We start from the raw sequence: 24,308 nt of genomic DNA, 5'->3' as shown, positions 1-24,308 counted from the left end.
TAGTAACCCAATCATGTCTTTGAACTTCGTAAGCTTCGGGCAATTGAGCACACAAACTAGAAAACCATTTTTTAAATTTTTTTAGGGACAGATAAGGGTGGAATCTGAAGCAAGCCCTAGAGAGAGATGGAACAAGCTCTAGAATCGAGAGTCAAGATCAGCAAATAAAACGAAACATTTGCTGTTCTATGTTGCAAACGTGGTTAGCAACATAAGTTCAAAAATATACGAAGAGGACGGACAGGACAAACATCTGACTCTTTCGTATATTTTTTTAATCGATTACCAATGCGATCAATCCAAGCTTAACATAAGTTTGTCGCACATTTCATCAATACTGCGACGCTCCGTCGAGAATTTGTTTCATCGAAAGGCTACCCCATTCGTCCCGTTGACCTACCTCGAGATTGTGGTCGAAAGTGCCGTTCCGGGCGCGTTGCCTCGGCGCCGTCGCACCTTCGTCTCGCTCGACGGAATGTCCGAGCCAGGCGCTCCTTGTTGTCGACGGACAAACCACGCAACGAGAAAGAGCCAGATTCACAGCATCCCACCGCCCGAGAAAACTGGATTTTATTGGCGAGCAGTCGCGGGGCGCTCGGAGTCAGGGCAACTGGCCTCCCAGGGGCGGGCGCCCGGCGACAGGGCCCCAGCGGAGAGGGCCAGCCGCGCCACGGTAGGCAGCAGCACGGGGTGGGCCAGCAGCTGGCGGGCCGAGGGGCGCAGGGAGGGCTCCCGCTGAAGCAGGCGCCCCAGCAGCCGCCGTGGGCCCGCAGGGCAGGAATCCCCCGGGCTGGCGTAGCTGCCCCGCATCACTTTCATCAGCACGTCCCCCACGCTCTGTGGAAAGGCACCCCGTCAGCGGCTTTTGCACGCCCTTTTGCGGTTGGAGAAACTGCAGTCGGTGCAAAGGCGGTTAGAGGGACACTGACAGAGTATTTATGCTCGCCAAGGTTTTTGTTTGTACATTACATAGGAGAGCCCGACTACCCAGAACGCAATTTCTGACTCAAAATTAATTTCTTTCCGCCTGAAATGCCGATCGAGAACTGGCCGGTTTGAGCCGCGCTCACTCTCTTCTCCGTGGCCGCACGCCGCCTTCTATGGTTTAGACCAAAGCGTCTAACCAAAATTTTTATCGGTTTGGTTCCGGTTTGGGTTCACGGCTTTCGGCTCGGTTCCAGTTCAGTTCTGGGGAGCAAAAATAATGGTTCGAACCGGTTTGAACCGCTAAACTGAGAATATGTTTTCCACGTTTTTTTGGCAATAGGCACTATTTCAACAGTAAAACGAGTAACTATATAGATTTTTAGCATTCGTAAAAACCGCTTTTATTTTCAGGTACCAAAAATAAATTTCGTTATTTAATTTCGATGAAACAGTAAAAGAAAAGCTAGATTAACTTACACGACTCAACATCTGTCTTTTTACCTCGGTCGCATCTATTTTACCTGGATCGAAATTATCAGTCTGGTAGGCCACCTGAAGTACCCGTGATTACAAAGCAAGGTTGGTACAACTTTGCTTCGTAATATTAATAGTAATATTAATAGTAGATTTCTGTAGCGCTCTTGAACTGAAAGATTAATTACAGTGGGTAAACTCGTGAAATGGGCCCGCCCCCGCCATATATATCCGGAAATCTAGTGTACAAAATATGTTTCAGAATATATGTGATGACGATGCAACTGAGCTAAAAGCAATAATATTTTCAAAATATCAGGAAAGGCTTAGGACAACCCCTTTCAGACTACCTTCTATTGAAACACTGAGCGGCAATCGCAACGCTTTCTTTCCTGACTAATATTGTTTACACTCAGCACCGTGATGCCGGTGAATAATAATGCAGAAAAGAGTGACTTTCGTACTCAAATTGGATCTGACCTAAAATTGTGTGTACCTATGTAAACATTTTCGACATAGCTTGGCGTTTGAGGTTTGTTCTTGACAAGATGCCGGTCAATTGCTATTTTTGCTATTTTTTTTTTTTTAATAGAACAAAGTAGTATTTTATACTCTACTCGACACTGCAGCTACTTAATTGGTCACTTTCTGACGGTCTGCATGCTTAATTGTCATCGTTCTGCGACGCGCCGCTGTGTACTTTGTTTTTGTCCAGCCCACAGGCACATAAAATTGTTGTTCATCACATAAAAGAGGCAACAGACTCCTATATGTTTGAGAAGTCGAATATGTGTCAGAAACACATGTTATATAAATCAACTTCTAAATAAAAAAAAATAGAAGTTGTTTAAGGTTCTTCTAAATCACTTATAGACGTGCCTATTGAGAATAAAAATGCCGGAAAAGATTTACAGAGCATATTTCATATAATTTGGGGGTGTATTTAGTTATGACGTACATCTTTAGGGTGACTGGCCCTTTATTTACGTTGTCATGTCTTCTGGTAGTAACAATGATATTTTTTTATTGTCATCAATAAATATGACTCTATGAAGCTCACATAACTGCTCGAGACTGACACGGGTGGACGATACTCGAAAATATGCCATCTGTCGAGTCTGCAGAAACGGGTTTTCATGTTCGCTGTTTGTCAGTGTGAAAGGGATATTGAACCAAAGTTTCGAGCTCGCGAAACAAGGCAGGATGGATATGTGGGTTGCTGCAAAACCGAAAAACATCATTCGTACAGAGATATCTCTAACGGATCGCCGTATTTTTGGAAAAGAAGTGTGCCAATGAACACGGCCAAAGAGACAAGTCACCTCACGATTCCCATTCCCTTTCCTTCTTGCCACGTCCCGTCAAGCTGGTGAATTGAAGCTAAAAGGAGAGAAGCGAGGCCGCTTCCCCTCATTCTCAAATTCTCCCGGAGGACAATGACATCAAAGACATTCCTTGATTGCACCCTTTTTTTTTTCCAAAAGTATGGCCATCCGTTTGAGATATCGATGAATGAGTAATGTTTTGGAGTTTGTAGCGTCGCGTTCAATGCTTCAAAGGCCTTTTCTTGCGAAATCCATAATTCGGTTCAGTATCCTTTGAAACTCCGGGTCGCGGGGTATGCCAAAAAGGACTGTGTGCTCACATTATAGATATAAAGGCGAATACACGAAATGCACAGAAAAAGAGATAATAAATGGTATTCTTCTAAATAATCCCATACACGACGCCTTACTGCAAAAGGAAATATATAGAGATGCACGCTTTAAACGTAAACACGTATAACGGAACTCCGTCTGGTTGGGTCAAAATTTTGAGAAACGCAGACCTTCATTGACCAAGTCTTAAACAGTTAGGAGCCCGACGCTTCAATAGGTTGGGCTAAATAGGTCTACAGGAACTTAACCATCGGCGTATGTCAGAGGACTAGGGAACTTGAAGAAAAAGCGAGTGAAGCAAACGACACACAGTAGATGGAAAAGAAGCTGCTGCTCTCCACGTGCGAATAGTCGCCCCTGATGAAAAAAAAACAAGTTGGTTTTGAAACGTCCTAACCTACCTGTTTAGGACTTGGTTGGTTATGGTCCATATTTCTCTAACAGAAATGCATGGAATCATGCTCTTAATCACACATAAATAGTGCAAAGAACAGGCAGTATATTTATAATTTAAATCACATGAGGACGTCGGCGTGCACGAGCTCGAGACTTCGCAGAATGCTGTCTCAGGAGGCTAAAGTTATATTCGATTTTAGATGCAGTTTTGGGGCTTCATCTTACAACTCCGTGCTTTATCAGTCATGCGCGCTCTAACATTTTATTAGGCTGCCGCATATCACCGCAAGACTGCTATATATGCTGCACAACCTTACAATTGACCTTTTTCAGAGTTTGGCCACGATCGTGGCGCGCCCTCGCTGGAATCGTTCGAAACACTTTTGGTGGCTCCGGGACCGTCTCTCCGTCGTCCGCGCCAGGCCTGGCTTGTCTCCCGGTTCATGTGTTTACGTGTGTTCTCTGGTGGCGTTGTTCCGTCCTTCACCAATCCGAACGTGTCTTTCTGTCGTCGCTTCGCGTGCATATTTTCTTCGAAATGGCTGAGAACGACCTGTAGGATTAACAAAACTCAATGTCTAGGATACAGAGGACCTCGTTCGTTTTTATACCTTCAGGGATGGATAGACCACCGACGCCGCATCGGTTCTTACCACTGACTCTGAGTCATTTCATCGTCACTTCGGTGTCGCGTCTTGCAAGCAGCTAAAAAAGGGGTCTGCTTTCAAAGCAGAGTCGCAGAGTGTTATGTAAAGAAAGTAATGGTGGCAAGCTTGGATACCGACCCAACCATTAACCTTGTGCGGAGCTTGTGAGTTCCATTTATGAGACCCGGCCACTACAAACAGCTGATTTTACTCTCCTTGATCGCTTAATTTATTCAAGCTTATCCCGTCCGTCACTTCCCCGTCCTGTGCACCGCGTGAGGGCACGGGACATTGCCGTATTCGGGAATGTGTAAACAAACTCTGATGGTGCGAATTCCGGGCCGTCTTGATGTCGCGAAGGATTGCCTGCACCGCCAAAAAGTAAGGAACGGTATGTTAGAAACAATCCATCTTTGAAGTTGGCACGTTTACGAACCTTTGACAAAGTGGGCCCAGCAAACAGGGGGGTTCACGGTTGGTTGCCAAAAAAGTTCATCAAGGTTCTGTCTCCGTAATGCTTAATCAGTTTCGCTCGCTTTAAATGTTTTGTCGCTTTTTTAACGTGGCAAGACGCGAATGTGTATAGCGCACGCCTGAAGAACAGAAAGCTTTATGTTGTTATTTTTTTTTTTATTTGAGCACCGGGTACGGCATGATTACGTCACACAACCTCGTTTGCATGTTTATTATTAACAAAAAATGATCAGAGTGCAGGCGAGCTGATGTAAGGTTAACATGATGGAATACTTGATATATGAATACATGAAAGCTTGATGGAACATCGAGGACAGGGACGAAAAGAGTACTTCTTTCAAGAAGTCCTGTAGCCGTCCCCGTCCTTGATGTTTTATCCTTTCATGTATTCGTATCTATTCACCAACACGCTCATTTTCAACTATTAAACCCGAGACTAAAATAGAAAAAGGAAAACACAAAAAAAAAAAAAAATGGGCAACGTCTCAAGAGACGTTGCCTGTTCTTTTCCTGTGTCCTTTTGCGTTTTCCTTTTCCTACCCCAATTTCAGCTATATCATCATGTTGACATTTACTGTATTTTCGTTAAAAGCAGAAAGTCCCGCCGTCACATTGATGATCCAGCCACCTGGCACGGGGGACTCTCGTCATGGGCTTTTGAAAGCAGGGCAAAAACGGCGGAGTGTTAGACATCGGGTGCTTTTGTGCACCACCCGCCACAGGCTACAATAACCTTATAAAATTTGGCATTTTAACAGCGTTTGCTTCTATTTGTGCAACCTTCTGCTGCGCGGTGGTGAGGCATGACGATCATGAAGCCAAGCCGCGAGAATACCGCAGGAGTCAAGCATAACCAGCACTGTCTGAGCGACCGAGCGGGCGAAAGAGCCACCAAAAATGGCGCCTTTCCCTTTCCTCTTCTCTCTCAGAGTCGGCGCATGCGCCCAGCGATCTCTGAAAAAGGTCAATTTAGACATCCCTTTTTGCTATACTTTGTTTCAGCTTAAAGACGCACTGCAAAGGGACGAAAAAACCCAAATTCTGCTTCGAAAGGCGTGCCTATCAGTGTCAAACATGGGCGTTCAGTGACGACACTGGTCTAGAGCGTCGGATAATGACGACATAGAATTCTAGAGGTAGGACTGGCTGAATAGGCCCAAGTGACCCCTTCTGATCCTTTCAAGCATGTGACTCAAACGTTTTGCTTGGAACACCCGCAAATCGGTAAGGTCTTCACATCTTCATAAATGGATGTTAATTTGACGCACTCCTCCAACCCAAGACGCCGCCCCTCCCCCCACCCGCGTGTGTGTACCCTACATGAAAGGCACAAGCGAGATTCTCGCCCGAGTACTACGACAATACGGCATAGCGGTCTCACACAAGCCAGTCTCGACCATCGGCGGCCTTCTACCCCTACCAAAGGGTCGCCCCCCCGAGAGAGAGGGCAGAGGGACTGGTTTACAAAATTCCTTGCGGTGACTGCCCCGCGTCGTACGTTGGGGAAACAAACTATCCAAGGCGCCTGCGGCGCCACTGCTACGACATCGTGAAGAAGAATGTGGAGGGAAGCGCGCTGGCAGAACACGTCGAGATGACAAACCACTCCGTCAACCCCGACAACAGCTCCATCCTCGGAATGGAGAGAGACTGGTGGAGCCGCATTCTGTTGGAGTTGTGGCATATTCAATGCACACGTGGCAACGTAAACTGGTCAACCGGGGCCCTTCCCAGCAGCTACGTTTCGGGGTTAAGATGGATCATCCGGAGAGCACCCGGGGGTGTTCAGGTTCGTGGGCAGGCCGTTCCTTGGGACAAAAACAGTCGGCCGTGATCAAGGGACCGAGTTAGTCCCGAAACGTTGGGATCTTTGTTCTTAATAAAGCTTCGTTAGAGTTTCAACTTGAAGTTTTCACATGACTTCTGCCACCTTTCTCCTCCTCTATATTTCTTCCTTCTCCCCAGTCCACTTTCGGTTTCGAGCGATTCCGTCTTTTTACTTGATTAAACATATGCAATGCTGTAACAAAAAAAAATTAAAAAAAAAAAAAAAAAATGTTGGGGTGTGTTAGTGTCCCTTTAAAGAGTCTGAGAAGTGCATGTGGGAGGAGAAACTGCAGGGGAAGTCGTCTTTAACCATTTAGAGGTCATGAAATCAATCAAGAAATAGAGAAGGAAGGTTTATTCAATAATTCGAAAGGGTGTGCTCTGCTGTTTGAGGCGAGGACGGGGGTCTTAAGAGCAGAAACGTCCAGGGCCAAATTTGAAGACGCAGATACAATGTGTGCAATATGTAAAGAGGAGGCGCAAACAAATGAACGTGTGTGATTCTGAGAAATAAGGAGCTTAGTCCCGCCCTTACCGAAGGGGCGACAGAGGTATGGGTGGCCCTGGGTTTTGCTGGAGAGGATGAAGGGGTGGATTGGAGAAGAGTAAAGGCAACAAAGGGGAGCTTGTATCTGGGGAAAATTGAACAAAGTACAACCAACTAGCACCGCTGGGTGGCAGGGCAGAGAAAATAGGGAATCCCTCTCGTATGGCTCCACGCAAGACTCCCTCCCACGTGGAGTTGCAAATAAACACATCTAAGTTCATTCGCGTTTGCTGGCTGGTGAAATAATTTAATTGCTTTTGTATGAAACATCTCGTTCATGACTGCAATGCTTGGAAGCGGCGAAAAGCATTCACAGATGTGCAAATCGCGCCATTGTTTCAGCAACGTGACGACAATGAGTCTGACACGAGTACATGCTCAGAGACAGTGAAATCTCAAATGTATTCACAAGCCAAGGCTGGAAATAATTTCTTTTTCTCCAGACCCATCCGTATTCCTGACCTAGCATGATCTCCCCCCCGAGCCATGGCCGCTTACCCAAAAGTTACTACCCCACTTAACGGGGTTACCTTGGTGTTTTCTTCATAGTCCCCGATTTGCTTGAAAGTTTAATCCAAATATTTAGCCAAAAAAATTTTTTTTGGCAAGGTTATTTAATTTACGATTTCGATCCTCACCGTACTGGCAAAAATGAAAAATTGACGTCGAAGGAAGGCAGTGGTTCTCTCTCTCGAGGGTAGACTTTGTTCCCAACTGATTACAAGCAGCTTCATGCTTCAAATGGATGCTTTGGAAGCTTGCTCAAGCACCTACACAGCAGCATGAAACAAGTGTTCGGCACAGTCAATATTTAGACAGTCCGCTCGACCTGCGAGCCTGTTTTCCCTCGACGTCACGGTGCTGAAAAGTGCAGGTATATTTGAATGCTGGTTTTGGCATCATTTTGACTTGTCGATTTCACAATAACTATTCTGTACTTCACAATACAACGTCCTACACGGGAAGGGGGAAAAGCCGGTTCGTTCGGGTAGCTAAAAAAATCGCCGGAGTACCCCTTTCAGGGGCTAACAATGTACAAGTCCCAAAAAAGGGACATTGCAAAGAAAAAGACGTTTGATAATTCACATGAAAGTTCTTTGCTGTCCAAGGCGAGACCGGGAGTGTTAAGGACAGGCATATAAGGCAAAATTTCAAGATAGGCATACCATGTGCCGTATGCCCTAGTGACAGCAAGACGCTAGAACATTTGGCTTTTGAAGTGCACAGGGCCTCACCGTGTCCTCCCTAAAGGGGCCAACGAATTTGGGGGGGGCACTAGGTTTTGCTAGCAGGGACAAAAGAACGGAGGATTACAGTCACAAAAAGGAGGTTAGAAGATTGGTGAAAATTATTTAGGGAAAATTGAACAAATTAAAACTAACTGCCGCAGCTGGGGTAGTTGGGACTGAAGGAAATTGGAACCCCTCCCGCGTGGTTCCGGCCCAATGTCTCAATCCCGTCCCCCAGTGGGGTCCGGTGTTCGGGTTTTGCCAACAAGTTTGACCAGAAGAAAATTGGCGGCTCCCTCGCCGGGGAGAGGAGACAGGGAGCTATGTTTTTAGCTTTTCTGCCCGATTCCCCAAAGGTCATTCTGGCAATCACCCACCCCACACACACAAGCCTGCTGATAGTTACAGAAATGCAATGGCTAAAGAGGGGAGGAATTTTTTAGGCTAGGTAGGACAAGCTCCAAATTGTTACAAAGGGTACAGCCATTAACATCCATCTAGCTATCCCCAACGCAAGATCCACGGAAGAAGCGTCTCCTTCGTCGCTTGTTTCCTCCTGCCGCATTCAGCTGCGCATGCACCGAAGCACCGTTGAAGGTTCGAGATTTGCGTTGGAGGCAGAGCTCCTCCCGTGGATCTCTCGTTGCGGCCGACTATGGCAGTTTTGGACGAACCAGTCCCGCCAATCTCAGCGTGGACTCTGCCCCGCGACAGGAACCGCGTTTGCAGAGGTGCCGGCGGGTTCCCTTAAGGGTATGCAGCTGTACATGAGGCCCCCTCACTCACGCTTCCCTCGAAGGGGTTCCGGAGGGTGAGCAGCTCGTACAGCACACAGCCCAAGGCCCAGATGTCGCTCTTCTGGTTGTACCTGCGCGGGAATTGCCTGAGGGGCACGTCCGCCGGGGGAAGGGGAGGCACTCACGGCTTGCCCACGCAGATCTCGGGCGAGATGTTGTTGGGGGTTCCCACCAGCTGCAAGGAAGGGAGGCGTAAGCGACTCCAGGAACCTCGCAGAGAGAGGGGCAGGCTGCTCACACTGTGTGCCTTGCTGCGGCTGCTGAGGACCTTGGATATGCCGAAGTCGCCCACCTTGACCAGGGCCCTGTGGCGGTCCAGCAGCAGGTTCTGGCTCTTGAGGTCCCGGTGCAGGATCTGCCTCGAGTGCACGTGTTCCAGCGCTAGGACGATCTGGCCCAGGAAGCTCAACACCTGCTGCGGAGTCGGCGAGTGGCCCCAGGGTCCTCAGGCCCAGGACGCCGGCTCACCTGCTCGGGCAGCGGTGCCTGTCCCCGGCGACGCAAGTAGTCATGCAGGGTGCCCCCTGCGAGGGGAGTCGCGTTACGCGGGCCCCGTGGGCGAGCCGTCCCCGCCTACCTGGAGCGTACTCCATGACGATGGCCAGGCTCTGGTCGTCCTCGAGGAAGCTGTGGTGGCAGGCCACGATGTTCGGGTGGTGCAGCATGGCCAGCACCCGGGCCTCGTTGAGCGACTGCTCCCGCTCCTCCCGCGACATCTGCTGCACCGAGATGTGCTTGATGGCCACCGGACGGCCGCTGCTACGCTCGCGGTACAGGCACACCACCCTGCGAAGGCGCCGAGACCGTAGCTCCGGGATCGGCGTGCGTCAACGAGCGCTTCCGAGCTTTTTCGCGCGAGTCGGCGGATGGGGCTCGGCCCGTGTAATCGAACACCCACCCAAACGCTCCTCGTCCAACGACTTGGACCTTCTCGTACTTGTCCATGTCGTCAGCGACGGCTGGGGCAGTCTGTACACACCGGCCAGTCACCCGCAGCCCGCGGTGCAAAGAAACAGCGGGGCAGGCGGAGCGACGCCACGTAAAACATGAACACTTAAAACAGTAAAACGACGCACCAAAATTAATCCGAAAAAATCTCCCGCCCTGGCCATGGCCTCCTGACGACTTGGGCCTGGCCCCATGCCGCCAATGAGAGTTCCGGTAGATCCGGCAGCACGTTCGAGTTCAGTTAATTAATTTTTGTCAAATATTTTTATATCTTTTTCAGCATCCGCTACGTTTAATAAAATATGCGCAGAAGTTTAATAATCTTGAAATACGTTTTAGGGGTCCTAGGTGAAGAATATCGCAGGAAGCGTGCGCAAGCCTAGAGAGGGTGGGGAACAGGGCAAACGGGGGACGGACGGACGCACCAGCAGCCGACATGGGCAACGTTTTCGGGAACATGACCACCTTGAACGCGACGAGCATGATGACCGTGATGACGCCTGAGGTGGAAAACTTCAAGCCCTCGTTCGACCCGATGCTGGGCTTTCCCAACGGGAGGAAACGCCGAGGTAGGTGACGGCAAGGGGGAGTCGACCTCCGCCGGTCCCAGCGCACTTTGCCAGGGTCGCGTCGTCCTTCCCTCGCGCAGAGATGGTAGCCACGGAGGCCGAGCTGGAGTCTGCTCGCATCCCGCCAAAGAGTCGCAACTACTGCGCCCACAAGCTGATCGAGTTCAAGGCGTGCCGCAAGGACCACTTCCCGCTGGTGTACCGCTGCCAGCACGAGAAACACGAGTACGACGACTGCTTGTACCAAGAGTGAGTACCTGCTCGGCGCCCGAGTGTTTGGGCCCTGGTCAGCAACCCCCTTCCCCCCGCGCAGCTACCTGATCCGCTACAAGGAGTACGAGCGGGAGCGGCGACTGCGGGCCCGGGAAGAGCAGCGCCGACGCAAGCAGGCCGCCGAGAACCTCGAGTGAGGCGCCGCCACCTTACCTAGCTTCCAATAAACCCCAGCCGTCGTTAGACTCGCTGCCTACCGCCCGGGAGGAGTGTTCGCCCCCCACAGGGTGGCGCTCACGACGTGCCCAACCCTGAGCCGTGTATCGCGAGAGAAACAAATTTGGGTATGTGTATGTTCATACAGCCTAGAACTTAGTCTGCCTCAACAGGCGACTTGTCTGTTAACTGTAGATGAGATATTTAGCCAGTGCTGTACAACCGCTAGCCTAAAGTCTTTAACTTGCACCATGCATTAGTGATGCACGACCACATGCCATAGCGACAGCACAGACATCAAGGAATAACGGCAACCGCAAGGTCGGCTCGTCACGTCTCAGATTTAACATAACGTAAATAGTGTAAATAAATTAGTTGAAGCTCAGTACGCTTCAGCTAGATCGAAAGGGGCAGGGGTGGGGATTGAACCCAGGATCCCTGAGTTCTGCAGGGCGAGCTTTCACTGCACGCGCTCTGAGCTGGTATGCGCCAGCCCACTCGGTCACCAATCCCCCTTGTATAGAGAGAGTTTGATCAATCGGAGGAGCGGTCAGCCAGGGCTTGCACCAGACTCTGAGGGCCTCTTGGCATGCTTTCTTGGCCAACCGAAAGCTGAAAAGTACCCCTTAACGGTGGTAGCAAGAAACGGGTTTAATTAGGACGTAAGGGTTTAATGTAGTAACTCTTCATCGTTAAAAACATGATGCATGTGATGTTCTGATTATGATCATGCTGAAAGATGTGCGAAACTAATGTGCCGCTCAAACTCTTTTTTGCTCGGACAGAGTGTGACTGCTTGGGCGGCAGATTCCCGGCCTTCAGCGCTTGCCATACGAATAATGTCGATCGTTCCGCTAGTCACGCTTTTCCACCATGATTTTGGATGACCGTGATTGAACCGTCACGTGCACCATCGTTTCAGTTGCTGAGAGTCACTCCGACGCACTTATTAATTTTGTTTTTGGCGACCAGCACCAGGGTACTGTTTCCGGATTCTGGATGGCCACATTCGAATTTGTAAAGGCGCCCTGGAACACGCCCAGCCCGCTTTCGGCCAGCGGCGCCTTCTCATTTGCCTCCTATAGACCTTTTTCACAAGGACGCCGCCATCTTGAAATATCCTCGCTTCCAGTATGGGCGAAAACATTGCTTTGCCGTCGCCAAGCCAATAGAATATGTCTGGGATATAAGCATAACCATCACCCATTCTCATTTGGACTCCCCTCTATTTTTTACCGCTTGCGAGTTGAAACATTCTATTATTTTTTTTTCACCCATACCGCATATGCCTACCAGGTGGCCGGGGACGAGAGTAAGCGGAAAAGGTTTATACTTTCCAATGAATGGCCAAACCCTCTCTATGAAATTTTGCACTGTCAGAGACGTTTCAACTTCTATCGTCACGACAGGGAAGAAAGAAAGGGTGGCGGGGTGTTGGTCGCGGTAGCAGAAAATGTACCATCGTTTTCTATCAATATTGCTTCTGAACTCGAGCTGCTATGGGTTGGTCTCCAGTTGAAAAATAAAAAATACATTTTAGGCGTGTGTTATCGCCCTCCTTCTAGCAATACTGCGTTTATAACGAATCTGCACGATGCGATCAACTCAGTCATTGTTCGTTTCCCGAATGCACCGATACTAGTGTTGGGTGATTTCAACTACCCATCTATAATATGGTCAGACGAGGGTGCAAACCTTAGTCACTTCTCTTCTGAATGTAGTGAGTTTTTGAATCTTTGTTTAGATTTCAATTTCTCTCAAACTGTTACAAAACCGACGCGTACGACTACAACAACTGCTGCTGTGCTTGATCTCATATTAACAACATCGCCTGAGCTGATCTCCTCGTTAACTTACATGCCTGGTCTCAGTGATCATTCCCTACTACACTTTTTTTTAAACATTCCTGGACGCAGTAAGTCCAATCAGACGAAAACATTTTTGGACTATGCTAGGGCTGATTTTAATTCAATCAACGACGAACTTTGCCATTTTCTAGAGGACTACATAGGTTGTTTTGCTGAGCGCTCAGTTGATGATAACTGGTGTTTATTTAAAGAGAAAGTTATGTCACTCATGAACGCCCATGTTCCCCTTCGCGTGGTATCTTCTTCACCAGAATCTCCATGGTACAGCGTGACATTAAAAAAGCTGTCAAATAAAAAGAAACGATTATTTCGCACTGCAAAGCTATCGGACCATGTACAACGCTGGGAGGCCTACCATGTTGCAGCTAACGTATATAAGAAAGCAATCGAAGAGGCAAAATTACATTACTTTAACAATACGCTGCCGTCAATGTTGCTTAACAATCCACGTCAATTCTGGAAAGTTATTAACCCTCCTTCTAGTACTGGCATAGTGCTTAGGGACACCCATGGAGAGGAGGTGCCAAGTGAAGTCTGTTCTTTTTTGTTAAATGATGTGTTTGTTGGATCTTTTTCATGCACGGTAACCTCAGATTGTCCTGTATTTAGAACTTGTGATTTTTTGCCCATGTTTCCTGTTATTGTAAACTGTGAAGGTGTATCTAATATTATTGAAAACCTTAAAACCAATACGACCGCAGGCATTGATAATATTAATGCTAAGTTTTTGAAAAACACTAATACGTACTCATGCGTTATCTTATCTAAATTATTTTCGCAATCACTCGAACAAGGAGAATTGCCAAAAGATTGGAAGGTGGGGAAGGTGATCCCTCTCCACAAAGGTGGCGATAAGCATAACCCTTTAAACTTTCGTCCCATTTCTTTAACGAGCATTCCTTGTAAAATCCTTGAGCACATCATTTACACTAACATTTTCAATTTTCTAGATTCAAATTCGTTTTTTAACTCAGCGCAACATGGATTTCGAAGGTTTTATTCATGTGAAACTCAACTCCTAACCTTTACTCATGACCTTCACGTAACACTTGACCGGGGTTCCAGGACTGACTGCATATTTCTTGATTTCTCAAAAGCTTTCGACAAGGTTCCTCACGCGCTGCTTCTACATAAACTCCGTAAACTTAACATAGATCTAAATATAATCGCTTGGATAGAATCGTTTCTATCAGACCGTTACCAATTTGTTCACGCTAACGGAACTAATTCTTCAACCTCACCTGTCAAGTCCGGTGTCCCACAAGGTTCCGTATTAGGTCCACTTCTATTTCTTATATATATTAACGATCTTCCCACGCATGTATCTTCTTCTATTAGCCTATTTGCTGATGACTGTGTAATTTATAAGGAAATCATTAACGACTCTGACATGTCTGCTCTTCAGACCGATATTAACAACGTCACCCGCTGGTGCGATAATTGGCTTATGGAACTTAACACCTTTAAATGTAAATCTATGAGAGTGTCCCGTCAAAATAACACTTGTCCCTCCTACTGTATTAATAACTCCACCTTGCTTTCTGTGTCAACCTATAAATATCTCGGTGTTCATATAACTAACGATCTCTCCTGGAACATCCATGTCGACTATATCACTAACAACGCTAATCGCTTATTAGGCTATCTCAGAAGAAACTTTTCCCTTGCCCCTGTTTCACTTAAACTTCTCCTTTATAAAACTTTAGTGCGCACCAAGCTTGAGTATGCAGGCTCTATCTGGAACCCTGGCGTATCCCTAGCATCATCCATTGAATCCATTCAAAATCGCTCCGCACGTTTTATACTTTCTAACTATCACCGTACAGCCAGCGTCACCTCCATGAAAGCGTCTCTACATTTGCCCAATCTCTCCTTTCGTAGAAAAATAGCTCGCCTCTGCTTATTTCACAAAATGTATCACTCTAACCCAGCACTTCGAGCCTCATTAATTTCAGAACCATCATACATATCGCCGCGCACCGATCATCCACTAAAAGTAGGAATCCCCTACTGCATCACCTCCACCTTTTATGCCTCCTTCCTACCTCTGACCTCCGTCGACTGGAACCGCCTTCCCGCATCCGTAGTCTCACTTACTGACGCTGCTGATTTTAAAACCGCCATAACTGATGTTCTTAACAATGTTCCATAGCGATTCTGTACCTTGTGTTTGTTTGTTTTTTGCGTTTTGTTTTTATTGTTCATCTTATATTGATGTATATATTTCCACTCCTCTCTGTAATGCCTTCGGGCCCTGAGAGTATAATAAATGAAATGAAATGAAATATACGGCTCTGGCTGCGCCCAGATCCATACATTGGGCGAGTTTGGCAAATGGGCACAACAGAGGCCGCTGCCAGTGCCGAATATTCCCCTTGCAGTTAGAGCGTAAACTAAAAGTGTGACACAGCGTCGACCAGTCAGCAGACCTGGACGTTGCAATATTGGAAACAACATTTAAAGCGTGAAATAGAAGCATTCAGTCTAGCAGCAGCAATGTTGCAACTACGCTGTTTGCTCTTTGGAGCGCACATTTGTTTATTAAACTTCGATTGAGCGCGTTGGTAATAGATTTAAAAATACGAAAGAGTTTAACGAAAAGGACGGACAGGACAAACATTTTTTGTCATTTGTGCTTCCGCCAAGTTCTCAGTTGCACCAAGCTCTCATTCACCAACAGTTACCCCTTTTTACTTTAGCAATGCTAAAATGGCTTAAATCAGTCAATTTGTATTTTTAGAGTTTTGGACCACGAAATGCTCGCATATTCAAACCAATTAATGGCCAAACTCTCCCAACACACGGCTCTAGCCCCACTATAGCCCCTTGATAAAGGTGTCAAGTACCGCCGACCATTGTTCCGACAAGGCAATTGTGGCTGCAGTGTCTTCCATTGATCCGACAAGGCAATTGCGGCTGCAATGTCTTATAACTCCATCGCTTTCCAAATGACCAAAATCTTTAGCAGCAGTGGGTTGCGTCCGTAAACAGAAAAGACTTTTCCCCGACGCCATCCTTTTGAGTGTGCTCGGAGCATTTCGTGAATAGAGCGTGCAACGAACTCCCTGCTGCACCGTCGATGAACGGGTATGCGCTCACAAGTGGGTGCAAGTTTTCTCATGAAAATCGCTGTTTCAGCTTGTAAATTTTTGTCACTTGATCTATTTTAATGCTGATATCCTGCGGTAGTGACATTGACACTATTTTATCATCTACAATGCTTAGTTGAAGGCTCATTTCGCTACCAGGCGTGGCTTGAAATTGTTGAAAAATTAGTTTTATTGGTTTTTCTTATTTGCTATCTTCTGTGTCATAGTCAAGAGCCGTAAACTTAAGTTGACCGTCAAAATGTGACTGCATTCTTATTTAGCAAATTATAGTACATAACGTAGCTGGGCAAAAAACTTCAACTTCTATTGCTGAAACATGCTCATGCATCGATTTCAAATCGTTAAATCATAAATCGACTCGCTGCTGCAATGGGCCCATCTCGACTTCGCTGTTATCAGTTCTAGACAAGCACACGTCGACACAGGATCCTTAATTAAAACTTTTATAAACATTTGCAAGCCAGAGGGAGCTTCTTTCGATCATTCCCTGCAATGTTCTTATTTCAAGCGTCCCTGTTCACATTATATTTTATAGTCGTCGATGACAAAAGATGCAAAGATATTCTCGGTGTACTAAATCTAAAATAACCAAAAATTCCATGGCTGTAAACTGAAAGAATATTTTGAGTACATGCCTCCAATTTCTATCAATGGCGCATTCGGTGCCGCTCTTTTTGGCATCAATTTCAAAAACTCCATTCGCAAGACGCAAGATTACAAGACGCACCCAAGTCCGATTCCCAGCACTTCGAAGCACCCAACCAGCACATCCAACGCGGGAGCGGCACCCAGAAGAGCACTTTTGACTTTCTAACCACTCGGCACGGTCCGCGGAACCTGACACTCGCTAGATGGCGCAGCGGTATTCAAAATGGCGCTACCCAGAGTAAAACAGTCTATTAGCCCCGAGAGCGAACACAAGCGTCGCTGCGGTCGCCGCACCCTGATTGGGTGAGGTATACCGTGACGTCAGGGGAAGGATTCCACGACTCCGCTCTGCAATCTCGCATCCGGCTTGCTTCCCTGCACCGGTGTGTTGGTTTGGAGTTGTGTGCCCCAAGCACTTCAAGGAGCGGTACCTCGTTTACCCTGTGTACAAAACGCTGGGGTAGGCCGATATTGACATGCTTCCGTACATTTTATGAGCCTGCTTGTCACTTCTACCTTTATAACTGGGTTACAAATCCCGAAAGGTATCGGCGGTGGAAATTCCGCCGATGAACCTCTCCGTCCGTTCACACGACACAAGGCAATCTTGCGAGGGGTCGGTGAAGCGGCGGAGTAAGTGTTTCAGACGCTGGAATTCTATTCCTTGCATGTTCATGATTTAGAAGAATCTTACATACCACTTTGCAAGCATTTGAAATGTTTTTTTTTTGTTTTTTTTTTATCAAGGGCTTTTGGGGGGTCGGCAAATTAGCTCGCGGCCCCGACTCCGCGCATGCCACTTTGCTTGCGCTGAATCGCAGATGTTTTAAAGGCCCTGGGTCTGAAGGCCTTTGAGGTGCTTGTAGAACAGGGTTGTTTTACATAAAGGTAGCTTCTTCGTGAATTAATTCAGATGCGTATGCAGGTATATTTTATTTTTTAAAAGATGCACAATTACTGGGAATGAGTTTGTATGGCAGCAGGGAAAACGGCCGAACTGCCCCCAGTTGCCTGTACGAGATGTATTGAACTGTCCAAAATATGCACAGCAACAGTACCGTAATTTGGAATGTTTATACTTTTTCCTGACATTCTTTCTTTATTTCAGCCTTGGGTATTCGGAAAGTACACTGTTCAGTTTAAATTGTCATTTCAAATTAAAAGAGACACTGCTGCAAGTCCCCCAAAACTTCCTCAGCCTGCCAGCTCCCTACAGCGACTCTCTCACAACAGAGGAAAACAGGAGGAACACCAAGCATTCGGACGGCTGTTTAGTGGTAGATGCTGCAATAGTAGGAGAAATCGTGAAACCTGTGAAGGGCGACTGTTTGCGTGATTAAAGCTTCTGGTATTTTAGCTTCAGAATAATTTGATTTAGCTAAAATCTCAATTTTGGAGCCTAAGGGACTAATAACGAGCTAGACACCTTGGCTTACATTTGTTGTACATTACTTGAGGAATGATATAAACAAGCCCACAGATACCACCAGTGGAGTCCATTGAAATACTATTGGAATCCAGCAAAGGTCAAATGCGAGCAATGTTTATAAATAAATGTTCCTTCTTTGTTTACTTTGCCCCTGTACTTGGGCTGCCTCACTTGTGATTCTCTCTCCATGGCCCCGACTGTATTTAGCATGTTGCTCGAACAGCTTGCAGCTTTCTTGCTTCGGCGATCTTGTTTAAAAATAGAGATACAAAAAAAAAAAAGACACGAAATAGTATACATAACCTGCCAATACATTCAGGTAATCAACAGCATTTATTGTGCGAGATATAAATATATAGTGATGCTCCTGCAATTGTGGCCCCATTTCTTTATTTTCGTACACCAGCTGCGATTCATACGTTGCCTGCCCCGTCAACCAGGCTTGCAATGTTGGTAAGTTTTGCCTGCAGCTGCAGGCCATACCTCGATAAAGCCACATGTGAAAATTTACGCTTCCTACAAAAAACACGCACAAAAAATTTAATAGAAACGAAGCGCGCAGACAGCTAACCTTGTCACAGCCTCCACAGGGTGATCGGCGCGAGTGGGGGAAAACCTCTGGTCCTCGCCGTGACATCACCCCGGTTCGCCGTAAGGGGGCGCCACGCGAATTTCTCGGGGCTAATACATGTTTGCAAGTCCAGCTTCAGGGCGACGCCATGTTGCTCAGTTGAGGCGCCCTTGGGCGAGGCCATAATCTGATCACGACACTTCAGCAAGGTTTCGTAATCGGATTACGAAGTGTCCAAGCGCATCCCAGCTGAGCAAGATGGCAGCGCCCTGAAGCCGGACTTGCAAACGTGTATAGTATAGATGTTTTTCACTTACTCTCGCTCCTGTGCTCCGTTTCACGATAACTTGGCGAACTGTGGAGGCTGTGGCCCCCTCAACCCAATAAGGGCACCGGATCAAGGCACGTGATGACTCCATGGCCGAGGCCACCGGGGCCTCATTACCACCACATCAACAGGGCCCTCTGCGACAAAGAGTAGTTCTAGGCTCCTTTTTCTTTGAATGTCAACTTGCGTGATTCCACGTATAACTTGAAGATATGAAGAATAAATAACAAATATAAGAGCCGGTTCCTCTGGGCCTCGCAATTGGCGTGGTTACAAAATCTCCTGCGACGTCGGATCACGTGCCTCACTCCGACGTTCTTATTGGGTCGCGGGGCACTAGCCTCCACAGTTTGCCTAGTTATCGTGAAATGGAAGTAAATCCACCTGGTACGGGCAACGAAAAAAATAATATAACGTTTCAACCTGCAAATAAAAAAATAAAGGGGTGACAAAACGAGACTGTGCGACGGTTACGCTTATATCCTAAATGTCTTCTATCGGTATGCGCTACAAAATGGGGTGTGAACCAAGTACTAGTGCTGGTCCAAGTAGGCGGCGAAAGGAGACGGATTGTGAACAAGGGAGACGGGCTGCCAAAACCGGTGAACAGCGAAAGCAGCGTATGCCGCTCCAAAGCGTGCAAGGCAGGCGAACGCTACAGAGGAACGGAAGCAGCGTCTAGCTTGGCTGGCTGAAATGCGGCCAGCCGAGCTAGACAAAGAGCATCTCCGAGCGTGAAAGAGGAGTACAACTTCGTGTGTACTCCTCTTCTACCTGTTCAGGCACGATGTAAACATTCTAGACGGCAACAGAAAATTGAAGATTTATTAGCGAATGTGTTACCATGGTCCCTGGGAAACACTAGCATTGACCCCGTAACGAAGCCAAAAAGGGGCAGCAAATAATGGAGGAAGCAAAAAGAGAAAGTCAAAACCGAAAAGTGAAGGGGTCTAAAGGGGGCGTGTGGTGCTTTCGAACGGTCATGCCGACGCATTCCCAAAGAATCCATCAATGGATCTTCCTCTACTTCAGGCCACACACAAGTTTACACATACCCTGTGTGCACAGCCCGCATAAATTGGAACTATTGGACTTGGCAGCTACATGTGAAATGTAAAATCTCATTCCAGCCAGTTGGTATCACAACTGCCGTGCTTAGCGGTGCAGCGACTGCATATGCTCTGCTTGCGGAGCAGGGTATGGCAACAATGGTCCCAGGGCGGCCATGTTGCATCCAAGGCCGCACTGCGGGAAGCGACCGTCGGTTCTCCAGGAGATTTGGAGGCACGAATGACGTGGCTGTGAGGTAGCGTACTGTCACATGCGGAGCAGACAAAATACAATGCAGCGACACGCCGACGCATTGTCATTTGTCGTTTTTTTCCATGCCATCGGTAGAATATAGCAGCCAACGAAACCAACATCCCCTTGAAAGGTGCAGCTACGCATCGTTTTCTGGTTGGAGGTGCCCAGATGTGCCGATCGCGCATGACTCCACAAGCGCCGCAGATGCGAGCCAAATCGTCCTGTGTTGTCCGCTTTCCAGACTCTCTAAACATGTTTGAAAAAATCGCTCGTTATAAAACTGATTATACTGTACCCAGTGGTTATACATAATCTGCAATGGTCAAGGAACCTTCAAGTTTGTTTGCTTTTAGTGTAGGATGTATTTTTTGCAAACTCTAAGCCAGAAACCTGCTCTGCCCAAAACTAGGCATCTGCAAAATAGTCTTCCCTCGTGAAGGTTAGCTCCAGTTCGGCGCACGTGACTACTTCTCTGCCAATGCGGAGTTGGTGGCAGAAGGAAAAGGAATGCTATACTCTGGTTCTGCAAGCAAAGCCTATACATTTACTCCGCTTAGCAGAAGCCTGTCTCCCTCTCTGGAACTGCATGCACGCAATCCTGACATTTCTAAAGTGTTTGACAGCCCGGAATTAATGGTTCCTTTTTAAAGCAGGAAAGAATGTCTCGCCAAAATTCAAAATGTGGAATTCGAGTGGCACATCGTTGGCAACAAAAACTGTAAAAGCTAGAGCAATGCACACGCTCCTGGAAATCTTGCAAAAGTAGGAAACCTTGCAGGTTCTTCCCCCCTGCGTACAGTGCAGAGTGCTTCCGAGACTTTAGAATGAGAGTACAACACGGGTCGGGGGAAGGACATGGATTGCATTGGATTCCAATGAAATAAAAACTGTTCCGCAGTGACAGTTTCCACCTACCGGGGAGCACATTTTCCGCAGCTTTCGCAGCATCCTTTTTTCCCAATTCTAAACTATGAAAGCCAGGCTTTTGATAGCCCTAAAAATACTGGTGGCACTGAACGCAACAACTTCGAATCTCGCTCGACAATCGGTGAAACGCGTTAAGCACAGACGAACGATGCAGGCCAGTTGAGCCGAACCAGAAGCACCATTTTTTCGAGTAAAAAACGAATATCATTTAACCAAGCACACCGACAGCTTCCAGCACGGCAAGACAGTTTTGTTCCAACCTTTTTTTTATTGAAACGAGCGGGTAGCCCCGCTCTCCCCACTCCTCCGGACCGAGGGGCACGCGAGCGGGAGCACATTCCCCACCCGAAGTCCAAGCTGCATCCACGAGGCCAGGGAACTTCCGCCGGTCGTCCACTCGCATCCGTCGGAGGCCTCCGGGAGCAAAAGAAGCCGCGGAGGTGCCGCTTGGTCCCCGCGTTGGGCAACACCGGCAGACACCGGCACGTGTGCGGAGGCGCTTTTCGAGGGCCTCCCGCTCGGGGCATTGCCTCCCCCACCTCCGGAGCGGCACACACCACATACTCTTCGTCGCGGGCCGCCACAGCACTCACGCACCCGGAGGAACAGTCACTGTAAACCTTTGCGTTTTATACACTGTGTACAAAACTAGTCATTTGCAAAAAAACAAAACAAACAAACCTAGAAGAAAAAAAAAAAAAAAACACTCGCACACGCACACGCACGTCCCCCGCGTCGCCGGTGGTCGTGCCGTCGCCGTCGTCCTCGCCGGTCGGGCTAACCGTGCGCGTATAAAATTAGTGCTAGAGCAGCCTACACGGCCCGGGAGGCCCGTGGTCCCGGCCGTGTGTGGGGCCCCGATGGGCCGTGCAGAGGAGGCCCCCTGGGGGGCAGTCTGTGGGACCTCAGTCGCGCTTCTGGTCCTCCCAGTCTTGCAGGCCGCTCAGCTGGCAGTAGCCGTCCAGGAAGCCGCCGTTGCGGCCGTTGGAGGCGTGCTTCAGGTAACCGTTGGTGCCGTTGGCCGTACCGTTGCTGGCCGCCCGGCCATTGGCAGTGGCAGAGCGTCCCAGGGCGGCCCCCTTGAGGCGCTTGGCAAAGTAGGTGTTCTTGTAGAAGTCCCAGAAGAGGAACCAGAACATGATGGCGTGGAAGCCAATCCACCACATGAAGCCCCGCGGGTAGTTGCAGTCCGGCCGGAACAGCAGTTGGAAGGAGTGCACGAAGATGGCGATGAACTGCACCTGCAGGGGAAGGGGTGAGCTTGGCCGGGGCGCGGGGGACACACTACGGACTCACCATCTGGATGGTGGTCATGTGCTGCTTCCACCAGAGGTACTTGGCCATGTTGGGCCCGATGGCCGCCAGGCCGTAGTAGAAGTACATCAGGATGTGCACGAAGCTATTGACGAAGGCGAAGAAGGTGCTGTGGCCTCCTGCAGGGAGAAACACAGGGCTCAGAGGCCGCAGGGCGGGCCGGCCAGCCGCCACTCACCGGGCGTGAACTTGACCCCCCACCAGACGCTCATGGGCATCATGCCGTGGTGGATGACGTGCAGTGTAGAGATGTGAGTGAACTTCTTGCGCAGCACAAAGAATATCTGGGAAGGAAGAGCCAGGGGTCAGGTCCCGCCGGGGGCCTTTGGCTCCCACTCACCGTGTCGACAAACTCGACGAACTTGGAGATGTAATACCACCAGGACAGATGGGTCATGAGGATGGCCTCGCTACTCTCCGTGTAGTCCACGGGTTGGCACTTCCAGTTGTAGTGTCCAAACCAGCCGTAGAAGCCCAGCAGCAGGAAGATGACCAGGCTGATGGCCACCATGAAGAAGTTGTATCCCACCATGATCCAGCGCAGCTGCATCGGCTCCCGGTTCTTCATCAGCGAGGGCCCTAGCACCTTCACCAGGTAGGCGTACGACAGGCAGATGGTCAGGGTCGGCCATGGGCTCTGCATGAACAGCCACTCCTGGACCCGGGCATCTGCATGGGGGAAGAGGGCATCACCAATCACGGCTTCTGTAGACCCTTTGCCCTTCCTCCCGGTGACTCAATCACGGCTTCTGTAGACACTTTGCCCTTCCTCCCACTGACTCATTGTTCGAAGGCAGGCAGGCAGTTTACCTGGACTATCTGTGGAAAGCTGCTTCTCGGTGCCCATTCCACAGACCACTCCAAGTATCAACCAATCGAGTGCCGCAACTCAAAGTTCCCGGAAATCTGCTTCCAATCAGCTGTCTGTGTCGCACCTTTGAGCTACGGAGAAGAACCTCCTGAACAGCGCATTCCTGAGGCTTTTTATAAGCTTGCCATCGGTACCTCTCGCGCACTGTCCACAACTGCACTAACCTCGTGGCAAGCCGAATGGCAGGTACGACGAGGGTGCTGGCACTCATTTGGGAATGTGGTGTACCGAGCACCAAGTCCATATTTCTGTCAAGCTTAGACATCTGGCAGAGGGCACTGGGAGCATACCAAACCAAGCGGTACAAAGGTGGGATATCCCTCGAAGGTCGAGAGCTAGGCTAGACTGAACAAGGGCCGACCAAAACAAACGGTACATGGTGGGCAGGGAAGAGAGCATTTCAACGCTAAAAGTGAACACAAAAGGAACAAACCGAAGTACCAAGAGAACAGAGACAAGCGGACTACCCGGGTAGAAAACCAAGTGAAAGAAAGCAAAATGTGAAGGAAAGAATACGAGGGAAATCGGCTTTACCAACGTGCAGGTCACCAAAACGAGACGCAAGGAAGGGACAGGTGTTGGATCACCAATGAGGAAGCTTATTACTGTTCTTGAAAGCTAGAACAGGAGCAATAGGGACGAAGACATACTGAGCTTAAATATCAGGAAATGAACAAATTAAGTGCAATATGCCAAGTGAAGAACGAGACAATAGAATAGGCAGTTATAAAGCACACGAGGTCTGGTCCCATCTTCCCCGAAGAAGTAACAGATTTCGCGGGAGCAGTCAATGGAAGGATGGAGGACAAAGGGATTAGAATAACAATGTGGCGGTGGTTAGCAGAAGAGGTCTGGGAACTATGACATTACGCAAAAAGGACGAGTTGGACAAATTGAGAAACCGAATCTTCTCTAAAATTTAGAGGGCTGTAAAACTTTCTAGGATAGATGGTGAAAGCCAGATTCAAAAGGCATAGCCCCAACTGTTCCTCCACCCATACAGAGGAAGAATCTG

The 24,308-nt window shown here is 48.3% G+C and overlaps 3 protein-coding genes across 6 annotated transcripts in view; 1 reads left to right on the top strand and 2 right to left on the bottom strand.

Annotated features, from left to right (window-relative positions):
- Nucleotides 1-550: 550 nt before the first annotated feature.
- LOC8031525 (serine/threonine-protein kinase Nek8) lies at nucleotides 551-10,122 on the bottom strand. Of its 4 annotated transcripts, none has more exons than XM_029994604.3 (7): nucleotides 9,875-10,122; nucleotides 9,554-9,762; nucleotides 9,445-9,500; nucleotides 9,215-9,391; nucleotides 9,102-9,151; nucleotides 8,966-9,047; nucleotides 551-837 (listed from the first exon to the last, which is right to left on the bottom strand). In XM_029994604.3, the coding sequence occupies exons 1-7, from the start codon at nucleotides 9,919-9,921 to the stop codon at nucleotides 571-573; spliced, it is 888 nt and encodes a 295-aa protein (XP_029850464.2). In that variant the 5' UTR covers nucleotides 9,922-10,122; the 3' UTR covers nucleotides 551-570. The 4 variants fall into 4 exon arrangements, with proteins under 4 accessions (XP_029850464.2, XP_029850466.2, XP_029850465.2 ...); XM_029994606.3 differs by having other exon boundaries at nucleotides 9,269-9,391; nucleotides 9,875-10,117; XM_029994605.3 differs by having other exon boundaries at nucleotides 9,215-9,388; nucleotides 9,875-10,117.
- Nucleotides 10,123-10,306: 184 nt separating this feature from the next.
- LOC8031526 (NADH dehydrogenase [ubiquinone] 1 beta subcomplex subunit 7) lies at nucleotides 10,307-10,951 on the top strand. Its single transcript, XM_002405940.4, has 3 exons — nucleotides 10,307-10,493; nucleotides 10,574-10,742; nucleotides 10,807-10,951. The coding sequence occupies exons 1-3, from the start codon at nucleotides 10,361-10,363 to the stop codon at nucleotides 10,901-10,903; spliced, it is 399 nt and encodes a 132-aa protein (XP_002405984.1). The 5' UTR covers nucleotides 10,307-10,360; the 3' UTR covers nucleotides 10,904-10,951.
- Nucleotides 10,952-21,356: 10,405 nt separating this feature from the next.
- Nucleotides 21,357-24,308, bottom strand: part of LOC115332211 (elongation of very long chain fatty acids protein AAEL008004) — a 67,085-nt gene continuing 64,133 nt past the window's right edge. The window contains exons 3-6 of the mRNA XM_029994609.4: nucleotides 22,763-23,091; nucleotides 22,601-22,706; nucleotides 22,405-22,541; nucleotides 21,357-22,349 (exon numbers count right to left, since the gene is read on the bottom strand). Coding sequence (XP_029850469.1) covers nucleotides 22,014-22,349; nucleotides 22,405-22,541; nucleotides 22,601-22,706; nucleotides 22,763-23,091 — 908 coding nt within the window. The 3' untranslated portion in view covers nucleotides 21,357-22,013. The remainder of the gene's footprint in view (nucleotides 22,350-22,404; nucleotides 22,542-22,600; nucleotides 22,707-22,762; nucleotides 23,092-24,308) is intronic.

Source organism: Ixodes scapularis, unplaced genomic scaffold (assembly GCF_016920785.2).
Source record: "Ixodes scapularis isolate PalLabHiFi unplaced genomic scaffold, ASM1692078v2 PGA_scaffold12__126_contigs__length_90152505, whole genome shotgun sequence".
Classification (NCBI taxonomy): domain Eukaryota; kingdom Metazoa; phylum Arthropoda; class Arachnida; order Ixodida; family Ixodidae; genus Ixodes; species Ixodes scapularis.
Note: the sequence above shows the minus strand (reverse complement) of the source record. Positions and strands in the feature narration are given on the sequence as shown.

Coding starts and splice junctions, on each gene's coding strand:
- LOC8031525 (XM_029994604.3), bottom strand. CDS start 9,921: ATGGACAAGTACGAGAAGGTCCAAGTCGTTGGACGAGGAGCGTTTGG. Junction 9,392..9,444: donor AGGCACCGCTGCCCGAGCAG/GTGAGCCGGCGT, acceptor CCGACTCCGCAG/CAGGTGTTGAGCTTCCTGGG. Junction 9,152..9,214: donor GCCGCAGCAAGGCACACAGT/GTGAGCAGCCTG, acceptor CCTTCCTTGCAG/CTGGTGGGAACCCCCAACAA.
- LOC8031526 (XM_002405940.4), top strand. CDS start 10,361: ATGGGCAACGTTTTCGGGAACATGACCACCTTGAACGCGACGAGCATG. Junction 10,494..10,573: donor CAACGGGAGGAAACGCCGAG/GTAGGTGACGGC, acceptor TCCCTCGCGCAG/AGATGGTAGCCACGGAGGCC. Junction 10,743..10,806: donor GACGACTGCTTGTACCAAGA/GTGAGTACCTGC, acceptor CCCCCCGCGCAG/CTACCTGATCCGCTACAAGG.